An 11,944-nucleotide genomic window follows, 5' to 3' on the forward strand; every position below is an offset into this window, starting at 1 on the left:
CATGGCCGCCGTGGAGGTGATGCCCACCAAGGAGCAAGCGGTCGACGACGTGCTCTCCCACAACGGCGCCTACGGCCGGCTAGGGGATGTCTACCGGGCATTTCAGGAGCGGAGAGAGGCATTGGGGCTGTCCAATCCCGGTGTGGTAGAGAGCATTGCGCGCGAGGTGCAGCGCGATGTCTTCCTGAACAACTCGAGCTTCTCTGGCCTGCGGGCCGAGCTCACCAAGGCCTTCAGCGCCGCCCCGCTCTTCCAGGTCGCCCACTCGCTGTCCATGGGATCGCAGCTGCAGCCGCCCTACTCATACATGGTCCTCTACGGGTCGCCGAGGGTGCGTTGCCATGCCCTGTCCCAGCACTGCAGTGCCTGGTCGCTGACGTCGACTAGATTTTCATGCAGGGCAGTCTCGACAATGACCTGCAGTTCTCCGGTCGCTTCAACTGGCGCTGGACGTCGGCCCTTGTCAGCAAGACGGCCGTCCAGCTCACATCGCAGGGCAACATGGTCTCGCTGGAGAACGACTACACCGGCGCCGACTTCTCCGCCTCGCTCAAGGCCGTCAACCCCTCCCTCCTCGACGGCGGCATAACCGGCATGATCATGGCGAGCTACCTGCAAGCCGTCACACCAAGGCTGTCCCTCGGCATCGACGCTTTCTGGAGCCGCCCCGCCACCGCATACCCACCAGAGCTCAACGTCTCGTACGCTGCGCGATACAGAGCTGCCGACTGGATGGCGTGCGGACAGATCATCCCGGATCGCGGGGTGCTAGAGGCCTCCTACTGGCGCAGGCTGACCGACAAGGTCGAGACGGGCATCAACTGCAACCTCGCCTTTGCCGGCATCGGTCCTGGAGGCCCCATGGCAGGTCCCCAGAAGGAGGGCCAGGTCACCATTGGTGCCAAATACGACTTCCGCCAGTCGTCCTTCAGGGCGCAAATCGACAACCAGGGCAAGGTCTCGTGTCTGCTGGAGAAGATGATTGCGCCGCCCATCCGCGTAACTTTCTCTGGCGAGATTGACCACAAGCAGGGCCCAGTAAGTGAACCCCCGGAACACGCCGCGCATGTTGCACAACTGACAACCCCACAGCAAGCTGCCAAGCTCGGTCTGGCCGTCGCGATAGAAGCCGCCGACGAGGCTGTCATGGAACAGCAAGAGATCCCCGGCGCCGCTGTCCAGGCTGGCGCAATCCCCTTCTAGACGCCGCGTCTGAAGATGACATGTACTGACTATACTCCCATAACTCTTCTCTTTGCTGTATTATCACTTTTCTGGAGCGCGTCTAGTTTTCGCTCTCATGATATCCGGTGGAACGATTGGTTAGGGTACTGCATGAGCGAAAGAACACCATCTCATCAACACGTTTGAGCCGAGCTGAAAAAAAGGCGCTTTGTCATCATCTAATGGGCTACGCATCTGATAGATATGGAAACGACGCGATTGTGTGTGTGTGTGTTTGTGTTGTCGCCAGATGGAGGGTGGCATGTTTTGTACGTATATGATGTGTGGTGGTGGTGGTTGGTCGTAGCATAGCGTGCGCGCTTAGAATCTGATGTACAACAATCATGGGATAGACGACTGTTAGTGCGGGTGTGAAGAAGTGCACTAGCGAGCGTGACGCAGTGTGGGGGACGGCATGAGGGTCCGTTGGGATGCGAGTGCGACGCCTTGCATTGGTGAAGAGTCGAGAATATAGTACAAGAAATCGTAGAGAGATCGCTCCCTCGATTTGTATGGTGTACATAGCATAGCATAACATTCCATGCTTCGTTTCCCTCATCATTGCACCTCCTCTAGTAAAACAAATGCGAGAAATCCCGGCGCCAGTCGTCAAAGCGCTATCCATGCAAGCTCACCATATACGATCGAAGACGCAGCATCTCTACAACGCAGGCTTCGCGCCCTGCGGCTGTCCCGGTGTCGGTGTACCCGGCGCCATGAACTAAACCCACACTGTTAGCCAGCGTACTCCGGTACAATGCAATGCCATGTCCCAAAGACACAAAAAAAAGCTCAAGAACATACCTCATTCTGCGCCCGCTGGTTCATAATCTCCTGCCTCTCCTGCTCGACAATCATCTGCTCCTCGCTGTACGCCAGCGCCCACGGCACGCCCAGCAGCAGCGCGCTGGTGCTCACGACCCAGAGCGTCTTGCCGCCCATGGCCAGGCCCGACTTGAACCACGACGAGACGGTAGCGACTTTGGAGTTTACGGAGCGCCGTGTCGACGCGGGGATCATGTCTTGCAGGGCGGAGAGGCGCTCGAAGAAGTTTTCGTCCGGAGGGGCCGAGACGATGGAGGATGTGTCTGACTCTGTTGTGGAGGGGTTAGTCTTGCGCTTTTCGGTGTGTGTATGTGTGTGTGTTGCGTATTAATTGTATGGTGGGGAGATTGTGTGCAGTGGCAGGGCTGAAATGTACCAGAGTCTGTGTCCCAGTCGTCGTCATCGTGAGGGCCGCTCTGCTCGCGAACAAACTCCTCGTCGACGACTTCCTCGAGCTTGACCATTTTGGCGGTGGGGATTCGGCGATTTGGTGGCTTTGGGGGGGTCGGGTTCGAGAGTGGTGGTGGTGGATGGTGGGTTGGTTGGTGCCGGTGGTTGATGTCGTCGCTGACGGAATGGAGTGGTTGCGTATCGCATCAAAAGTTCAGCGAGCTTGGCCCATGCCGGGGTTTCGCCGGGTGGATGACGAGCATGTGCACGCGACGGCTGGACTGGTTCACGAACATGCGTGATGTACTGCAAGAATAAAATGTCATGTTTTCTCTGAATGTGTGTCGCTGCTGGCTGTGAGAGAAAGTCATTATTCGTTGTCTTCGAAAAAGTCAGTCACTTCCTCTATGAACAATATTGAAGCACAGGATTGGATATTCTGGAACCACCCGCGCAAACAGTTATATATGTTCAAAAAATGTAGATATTGATTTTCATGAGCAGCAGGTGATGAAATAGAACAGAGCTCGTATTTCTCCAAACTCTCAATGTACCAGATGAATGTTACGATAGCTCTGGCTCATCACATCGCCTAATATATAAGTCTCTTCACTATCATTGAAGTATCACCCCTTCTTTCCATCGATACGACGACGCCAATACTCGGGCTGCTATCTTCTACTCCTCTAATTTCCTCATACCTTCTCCATCAGCCCAACATGCTCCTCTTCCGCCCTCTTAACCGCACATCCGCCAGCCTCCTTAGCACTGCTTTTGCGCCCTTGTAGCTCCCTCCATATGCACTCAGGACTTCCTGGAACAACGGTTCTGCGGCGGGGTGTGTTGCCGCGAACGCGCGTTCAAGCACGTAAAGATCAACAGCGCGATCTTCGTCTGCTATTGTAGAAGTTGTGAGCCCGAAGTCGATCAGGTATATATCTCCAGCGAGAAAGTGTGGAGGCGGAGGTGGTGATGGCGGTTCGATGGAAGGAGGATCTATGCCACTCATCGCTGCTTCTCGGAGCGCAGATGGTGTTGGACGGCCTGCCGGTCGCGGTGGAGGCGTCGATGGAGGAGAGGGTGTCCGTAACATGATATTACTCGTCGTCAGATCCCCGTGACACACGCCCAGGTTGTGCAGTTTCCCCACCTCACGTCCCACTCTGCGCATAAGGTCCAACATTTCCTCCTTCCCACTCCCATTGCTCTCTTCTCCCCCACCGTCCTCCTTCGCATGTTCTTCTGCCCACCCATCCAGCACCTTCCTTACAGTTTTTCCCTCTACAAACTCCAACACTAACCACCCCGCCTCTGGATCCGCACCTAGTACCCCCGGAACGTTGACGCCCTCTTTCTTCACGCGTACTAAGCTCCTCGCTTCCGCCAGTAATCGTTGTTTCGTCAATCGGCGGTCGAGAGTGGGATGTCTGTAGGGTTTTGGCGGCCGATATTTGACAACGACTGGAATATGTGGGGTGAGAAAGGTAGTTTTGTAGACGAGAGCTTCCGCGCCTTGGGTTATTTGCGTAAGGTTTTGTGACGAGAAGGGCGGCGGGAGAGTATGGAGGGGGAGAGCGGTTTCCGGGGGTGAAGGAGGAATTATTGGTGGGACGGTGGAGGGTTCCGTCATTTTTGTACGAGGCTCGACGGCGCGAAGGTGAGCTGGGATCGGTATATGGTGGTTGAGAGGAGAGCGTCGTGGACGGGAAAGTTTCGTGTTTGTGTTTACAGGTCGAAGCTGCCCCGCATCGTGAACGACTGCTCCACCATGACGCTGCTCCACAACACAACCAGCAGCATACCATTCTTACGCCATATATAATTTCCACTTGGCCAAGACATATATGAGCATAATTTCTGGCGTCGCAGAACAACTGCGGTTGGCGCATACATCAAGTCATAAGCTACCCTAAAATATAGTCCTCAATTTGTAGAACGGGGATCAACCTAATTCTTCTCCATTGATTGCGTCGATGTTACTTGCTTGAATATTGACAAGTAAGTTAAGACTCGTCAAGCGACACAGGCTCCAGAGCGAGAAAAAGTGAACTACATTTATGAGCTTCCAAGCTCACACACAACCACAGACGAACAAAACAGACAACAAACGCCGTTCCAACCTACCAAATATCTCCTCGTACGCGGGCAACTCAGAACCGAAAAAGTGCAACTAAATGGACCAATCCCTATGCCATACCCTACCCTACCCATCCAACACCATCTCATTTCTCACTTCTCAGCCGCGAAACAACCACCATCCCCTTCTCAATCTACCTATCAAAACACCCCATCTACCCACCAATCGCCGTGAGACAACAATAGCAAGGCGACCCCAGCCCTACCTACCACTCCAATCAAATCCCCCACGCGAGAAACACGTTGATCGCCGTTGCACGTACACGTCGATCATCAAACGGTTTGACGCCGCCGCGACTCAAGAAGATTGCTCGAGGAAGCAAGCCATCCGTTCGGGAGCCGTTGATCGACGAGCTTGGACTGTACTGGACTGGCACATCTTATGAACATCTTATGAGGATTGGATACAGACTGAACAAAGAGTTGAGAGATTAATTTACGCACGTTATCTTGTAGTAATACATCACAGCGCTCAAAAACAATATATACTTGAGTGAAATGAGTGTGATAGCATATGTAGGTCCTTCCACCTATATAAACCTACTCATACGCTTTCCATTCCATTCCATTTCTTTCCTATCCTTTGCATTTCCAACTCCGTTGCATTGAAATCGAATCGTACCACCCCCACTCCACTCACTCCATCCTACAACAGTAGAGAACGAACAGCGCAAACATGCCCCCCCCTCTTTCAATCGCTAGCAAAGAAAAAAATAGCAACAATGCTCAAGGAGTGCAATGAGTCTCCAGCCACAGGCGCAGAGCTCGTCGTTGTCCGCGGCAAATCTCCATGTCGGATGTGCATTTGTGTCCATTTCTTGCTGTGGGGCTCCCCAGAAGGTTCAAGAGCAAAAACAGATAACACAAGAGAAGCCATCCGCATGCTCATTAAAAATCAGTTGCGTAAATGTTCGGGACAAGAAGTTCAAACAAGAGGATCTATCTCAGTCATGGCATGCAAGACGTGAGAAGAGACGAAGGGTAATCGTAGGACCAAAGTAGGCGCAGAACAGGATCCACCACATGCACCACTCCGCAAAACAGCAAGGAAATGGTCGTAAAAGGGCCGTAAGAATTGGGCATTCAAATGCTGCCGCAGGAGATCATCTCCCAATGTAATTGATTTTCCTAAAATAGTGTGCTCTTTCGCTTCTCGGCGCTGGTGAGAATGAGCCTGGGTGTACCTGCGCGAATCTCGACGAGACCACCTCCGGTAGAAGCACCATCATCGCTGCTCACACTGCTGGCAGTGTAAGATCGATTGACGGAGGCACGGTCACAAGAGCGCTCCTTCGAAGCCTGACGCTCTGAGCCGATCGCACCGTTGGCTACCGCGCGGAGGCTGCCAATGCTAGGCCTGCCGGAAAGGCTGCCACTTCCACCACTGCGACCGCTGTCGGATTCGTTGTCAGATGAGGGGAACGTCTCGCTGACAGGAGAGACGCTGCCGCTACCGTCTCGGTGACCACGACGGCCAATGCCAGCGCGTACGAGATTGCTCACAGCCTGTCGTCGTTGGCGGGTAGCAAAGTTCTTGCTGCCCTCATGCTTGGTGGTGGGGCTGGCCTTGAGCTCATCGATGGAGGGAGGGCCGCGGGGCTGACGGATCGGGTGTTCTCCGGCTCGTGCTTGACCGGGTCCAAATGTACCGGTCATTGGAGTAGCTGGGAAGCCGACGGGACGGATAAGAGCAGATCGGGGACCATCGGACGTCTGAGCGGTCGTATCAAGAGCAAGAGAGGACAGACCCTTCTTGTGGCCTCGACGGAAGGCATTCGCGGAAGGTGGTGGGAGCGGGACAACGTCCTGAGGCGGCGTCCCCGACTTCTTGGGAGGAGACACACTGCGCGAACCCCATGGGCTAGGATTGACCTCGTTGGGAGGGGACACGTGGAGAACTGGCGTGTCGAGCTTTGGTGGCGATGGTGCGAAGCCCGGAGTCGGCGGGGGCGGAGATTGCGACATGTTGGACTGCGCATGCATGTCGTTCTGCTGGAAGCTAGGGTCCACAACGTACTGGGACTGGCCGGTCATTTGGTTGTATACGAGGTAGATGCCGGGCTGGCCGGTCTCCTGGATCAGCGGGGTGTTCTGGAGCTGCTGGCCGTACGCGTTCACTTGTGGTGTGTACTGGTTGGAAGCAAACTGCTGCGCCTGACGCATGCCACCGTTGATGTTCATGCCCCCAAACTGCTGCGAGGTCAAAGCGAGAAGTTGCTGCTGGAGCTGCTGCTGCCTCTGAGCGAGGTACAACTCGGTAGCCAGCAGCTGAGCCGCGACGTTGGGATCCATGTCGCCATCGTCGAATTGCATAGAGGGAGGGGCCAAGACTTGATCGTAGATGTTATGCTGTTGCTGCTGTTGCTGATTGTGCTGCTGATTGTACTGGCTGGTGCTGGGGAAACCAGATCCAATGGCAGTCTGGGGACCGCCCTGGTTGGCTCCAAAGCCCTGCCTCGGGTAGCGGTTGCCAGGTTGAGGACCAATGTTGTGCTGGCGCTGGTTGTACGGAGCCGACGCGGGAGGCATGGCTGACGTGGGCGTCTTTGGGGCGGTGCGGAGGCCAGCCAGGAGATGAGAGCGGCTCGTGCGGGGCGTCGAGGCCTCGTTTTCAGCAATTGGGGCAACCTTTGGTGCCGAGGCGACGCTGAGGCGCTTGAGCGCAGCGCCCTTGCCTCGAGATGCAAAGCTCGACGACGGCATGCCAATGCCGCCGGCCTGGAAGTTGTTGTAGGACATTTGAGCAAGACCGCCTGCGTCCATGCTCATGGTGGGTGTGGAAAACGTGGGGAACAAAGGGTAAGGCTGCAACAAAGGAGCGGGCTAAGCGCGCTCGAAAGGATACAGAATGGAAGAGGAGATGCGAGGGCAAGCAGAGATGGAAGCGGCCGAGAGATGTACAGGCGTTTGCTCAAGGCAGACGCGGGACCAGAGGGCGATTACGTGATTAAGGATCGTTGTGATCGTGGTGTAAGGTAGAGTATTGGATCGAAAACCGGCCGATGGGCGATGTAATGCAGTTGGGGCTATTAACAGGAGTCTGCGGCTGTGGAGTCTGTGGGGGCGTCTTGTCGAAAGCAGCAGGCGCGAGTCGTGCAGAAGCTCTGGACAGGACGGGGCAGGACAGACAGACAGAGGCGGACAGGAGTCGGCTGGCGGCTCTTCTCACAGACAAGAGCGACGAGGCTGGCGCGTGCTCACGAAAGAGAGGATTAGGATGGATAAGGCTGGTGGTAAGATGCAGAAACCGCACTGGGACAGAGAAGAGAGCGAGGGGTGAAGGGGAAAGAGCTCGGTGGGCCAGGAGAAGAGGTGACAAGCGACGGACGAGCGAGCGCTGGGCTGGACGAGGAGGCGTGCGCGCTATATCATGGATTCGGTGCTGTTCCCACCTTAGCGTGCCAGTGCGCCCCTGACTGACTGATCGCCTACAGCTATTTGAAACAACGGCAGCGCGATGATAGGCTCGCGATCAGGACGCCGTTTGCGTTGCAGAGGGCGTGGGAATCAGCGGTTAACGACACGTAAGACACTCTTTTGTAATCCCCACACCTCAATTTCACGCAAAATCCTCGATTCCAAAAAAAGCAATTAACTGAAAGTTACATTCTCCGCCCATCTGTCACTAAAAAAAGTTATTTCTCACCAAAATTGGCCAGGAAATAGAGGAGGAATATGGTGTTTTAACCGGGGCAGGCAAATGCCAAGAAAGTCTATACTTAGTTGAGAAGTTAGCTCGTATCAGCGCTATTTAGCTGATTGAACGGGGACTTAGCGCCTCTCATGTGCGTGCTCGTTAACCGCTGCCCATGGGAATGGATGACGATTTGCCGATCCCCTCTTGGTAAATAGCGCCTTACTCCTTTGAGCCTAGACTCGTGGACCTCGCTGTTTGAAGAGCGGGTTATTTTCGTTCTTTCTAGCTTTCCTAATACGTGCTAGCTCATTTTGATGTTGTTTCTTCGTTAGTGGACGAGGAAGAGGAGGAGGCTGCTTAGTCCGACGAGCCCGAGGAGCCTTCTTTTGCGCACCCAACCGAAAGGAGTTCCGTTGGAGATGCAAACCAAGCTCTTGGTACAACCCAGCCGCTGGTCGATCACCAGCAAGCTCAACATATCCGCCCCTGATCCATGCCTTGGATTCTTCTTTATAATCGTACACCAACTGGAATAGACGTACAAGAGCTTCAGCAAGCGAGAGGTCTCTTGCAGCGCTGCGGTCTGCAAGGAACATGTCTGGACCGTCATCGACCTGACGTTTTGGTATAGCTTCGAAAGCTGTACACAGGCTTTGAATACTTGCATAGATTGTTGCTAGAGAAGAATCCGCGCAAGATGCGAGGGCTGGTAGGTAATCCAAGACCGCAGAGGGCCTTGGAATCAATAAACAGACATCGATTGAGAATCCTGGCCAGCGCTCTGATAGTTTCTTCCATGACTGGTTGTTAGTACTGAGCCCATCTGCACCCGTACCCACAACTATGACGTGAAGTGGTATCCCGAGTTGGTGGAAATGATCCATGACACGTGAATGTAAAGCTTTGTGTTGCTCCACAAGTAGGAAGTCGTTGCTTGAAATACCCCACATGTGATGGATTATATGGCCGTGCTCGCGAGGGTAGAAATTGTCGAGGTCAGCTGCCGTGTAAGGATGTGAAGTTACACCCGTAGGAATTGGGACGCGGTCGTTGAAGGCCTCGAGAAGTTGACGCCCCCGCTCCAGTAAATGCATGGCCTTTTCATGATCAGGATTGGAACTGGCCCTTATCTGTACAATTACCAAAGTCCTTTGTAATGGTTGTTGCTCACCTTTCGCGCTTACAATCATTAACGGTATTGGCTCAGCAGAACTCCTGTGGTATTTCCCTGTCAACTCTGTCCACTTGATTCCAGATAAAAAGACGGATTTAAAGCCGCTACCTTTCGTTTCTGATAATCTCCTACGGGTGTCTATCGTGTTTTCCAGTACTTCCCTGATTTTACTGTAAGGGGCCCTTCCGTTAGGGCATGTGAGCAAGTAGGAGATAACCACCTGATTTATTGTTCGTCTAGGCTGATTCCAGATGCATGTAGTCTGAGATCTAGAGGGTCCATACTTGGTCGTCCACAACGTTTTTTGCCGTTTGGCTTGTTCCACATCCAATTCAGTAGCTATGGGCAGTTTGGCCATCCAATCGATGGGTCGTACAGTAGACTTCACGTCGCAGTCGCCGACACTATCGAATTCATTGGAATTAGAGTCGTCGCCGACATCATCGACATCCATGAAGTCACAGTCGTTGTCGTCGCCGTCGGAGGAGCCTTGATACTCGTCGGAGCTATCATCGAAGGCGCCGTTGTCTTGGCCAACACTGGCCAGGTTTGGAGCAAACAAGTCCTGGTCGATTGCGGCCTGCACGCCATCTTGAACCAGTTGAATGTAACTCATCCGGATTGCTTCGCAGTCTCGCGTGGCGCCTGTGGTGGTGATTCTTCCATGGTGAAACAACTCGAGGGCGCATTCAAGGGCGAAAATACCGCAGTCGCTGCCGTTTCGCTGTGTTGGACAAGGTCCAAACTGTACCGTCCATTGATGGTTCTGCCACTGTTCCTGGATGTGCGGACTAGAAGTCATGGCTGTGATCTGATGCAAGGCCCGCCTCTCAGCGACGTCAGGTTTGTATCCCGCAGAATCGTAAATCAAGACGCGGCCGTCTGGTGTGGCAGTGCAGGTAACCCAGTGGTTTCTGTAGCCAAGGATCCAGATCAACAGCGTGACAGTAGGATCGAACAGGAACATGAGATACTGCTCTGCATCAGATGAACCGTCTTTGTTCAGCGGCTGATGTCGGAAATATTCGCTGGAGCTCATCGGAAACAGCACCCGGTTGTCGTACACTGTCCACCCAAGCGTGTCGGTAAATACGTTGCGAAACGGAGCCTTCATACGAGAGATGGCATGGAGGATCGAGTCGCACAGTTGACGGCCACTTGCCAGGCGCCGAACGTGCCTCATGTACACTGCGGTTTCAGGGGCGATGAAGCTGTCCTCTGAGATTGTGGTAAACTGATATTGCTCCGGGTACACCTTCAATTTGATGGAGTCAGTGCACCCACCAACTAACCTCTGGATTTGAGAGATAGCAGCTGCAGTTGGTGAGCTCGCTGCACTTTTGGCCATTTCCATGGCTTCCTGGGAATCCTCTACAGCTTCTCTCTCCGCTTTGGCAGTGTCGGGAACATGCGACTCCACGTCAATGGGATCTCCTTTCGTACCGTGGCCGGCAGGCTCGGATGTCGCACCAGAGGTTGGAGACAGTGCTAGTTGCACCAGCTCTGCTAGCTTTCTCGCCATTGAAGAAGACTGCTGTACGGACGCAGCTGGCAGGTTCATTGCCTGGAGTAGAGCAGGAAGGCAGCGGTCGGCATAATCCTGCACGCTCATGTTACTCTCGTATCGAGGGAGAGTGACTTCTGCAGGCGGCGGCACCGAAAAATCATCCAGTTCCATGGCCATGGGGAAATCATCGCTTTCTTGCTCGCCCGGCAAGTCGACCATTTGATCAGCCACAGGAGGTGACACAATAGTCACTTTATCTGACGAGGGAGTCTCCAAGCCCTGTCCATGCAGAGGTGACGATATCTTCGTCGGAGACTGCACGGCCTGCAAGGTTGAACTGCTCGTGCCAGGTCGACCCCAAAACTCAAATGTTGCAGGCCCCGTTTCATGGGTCTTGCGCATACGTTCCCAGGGCAGAACCTGCTTGACTGGAGGCGAGGGTATTTGGTTACCATCGCCGCTTTGCTTACGGCCCCTTGTGGATCCGTCATGGCTACGAGATGTAGACATGGTGTGTATAGGTGGAAGCTGGCCAGCAATATGGCGCAGCTAGAAGACCTTCCGAAGAAAATCTGTGAGTGAACCTTGAGCAAGCTCGCGGATTCTGTCTACTTGACACGGGTAGACGCCTGATTATGCTCCCCGAAGTTCAGTCATGGCTCATGGCAGCGTAATACTGCCCGCATTTCATCGCTTTGGAGATGAAGAGAAAAGGAGAGCAGCGAAGAGAAAAAAAGTGCATATGAGCGGCGGAGTGGGGCATCGCACGAGGCGCCGCCGCTGTTGAGGTAGGAGCGAAGAAGTCACGATGCGGCCGGCCAATGTCGCACACATCAACAGTGATCAACTGCTCCAAAGGGATGCAACATTCCAATTCAAAGTCTATAGAAAACCGTCTTCTAAACCACAATGTACAAAATCTTTCCTCGGTCTATCTTGAATTGTGCTGGACCACGTCACTGGGTTGCTGAGGCAAATGTGGCGTACTGCGAGTCTCAAGAGTGTGAGTGAGATTCTCCAGGGAACGGCGTTCAACCTACCGATATTGTAC

The 11,944-nt window shown here is 54.0% G+C and overlaps 6 protein-coding genes across 6 annotated transcripts; 1 reads left to right on the forward strand and 5 right to left on the reverse strand.

The window, feature by feature from the left end:
• Nucleotide 1: 1 nt before the first annotated feature.
• P153DRAFT_297070 (uncharacterized protein) lies at nt 2-1,203 on the forward strand (the record flags this gene model as incomplete). Its single annotated transcript, XM_033664135.1, has 3 exons — nt 2-331; nt 388-1,038; nt 1,093-1,203. The coding sequence occupies 3 exons, from the start codon at nt 2-4 to the stop codon at nt 1,201-1,203; spliced, it is 1,092 nt and encodes a 363-aa protein (XP_033521318.1).
• A 77-nt stretch (nt 1,204-1,280) lies between these two features.
• On the reverse strand, nt 1,281-2,020 carry P153DRAFT_73230 (uncharacterized protein). The gene has a single exon (XM_033673368.1). The coding sequence runs from the start codon at nt 1,847-1,849 to the stop codon at nt 1,412-1,414; it is 438 nt and encodes a 145-aa protein (XP_033521319.1). The 5' UTR covers nt 1,850-2,020; the 3' UTR covers nt 1,281-1,411.
• Nucleotides 1,886-2,513, reverse strand: P153DRAFT_296700 (mitochondrial import translocase, subunit Tom22; the record flags this gene model as incomplete). The annotated part of the gene is made up of 3 exons (XM_033664105.1): nt 1,886-1,945; nt 2,029-2,318; nt 2,426-2,513. 3 exons carry the CDS (start codon nt 2,511-2,513, stop codon nt 1,886-1,888), a joined length of 438 nt encoding a protein of 145 aa, XP_033521320.1.
• Nucleotides 2,514-3,148: 635 nt separating this feature from the next.
• P153DRAFT_266986 (kinase-like protein) lies at nt 3,149-4,042 on the reverse strand (the record flags this gene model as incomplete). The annotated part of the gene is made up of 2 exons (XM_033662874.1): nt 3,149-3,378; nt 3,481-4,042. Coding segments are annotated over 2 exons (792 nt in total), but the record flags the coding sequence as incomplete, so codon positions are not given.
• A 1,661-nt stretch (nt 4,043-5,703) lies between these two features.
• P153DRAFT_296544 (uncharacterized protein) lies at nt 5,704-7,344 on the reverse strand (the record flags this gene model as incomplete). The annotated part of the gene is made up of 1 exon (XM_033664091.1): nt 5,704-7,344. One exon carries the CDS (start codon nt 7,342-7,344, stop codon nt 5,704-5,706), a length of 1,641 nt encoding a protein of 546 aa, XP_033521322.1.
• A 1,101-nt stretch (nt 7,345-8,445) lies between these two features.
• P153DRAFT_359257 (uncharacterized protein) lies at nt 8,446-11,403 on the reverse strand (the record flags this gene model as incomplete). Its single annotated transcript, XM_033666855.1, has 1 exon — nt 8,446-11,403. The coding sequence occupies one exon, from the start codon at nt 11,401-11,403 to the stop codon at nt 8,446-8,448; it is 2,958 nt and encodes a 985-aa protein (XP_033521323.1).
• Between the last annotated feature and the right edge of the window lie 541 nt (nt 11,404-11,944).

Source organism: Dothidotthia symphoricarpi (genome assembly GCF_010015815.1).
Source record: "Dothidotthia symphoricarpi CBS 119687 unplaced genomic scaffold P153scaffold_16, whole genome shotgun sequence".
NCBI classification, from domain to species: Eukaryota; Fungi; Ascomycota; class Dothideomycetes; order Pleosporales; family Dothidotthiaceae; genus Dothidotthia; species Dothidotthia symphoricarpi.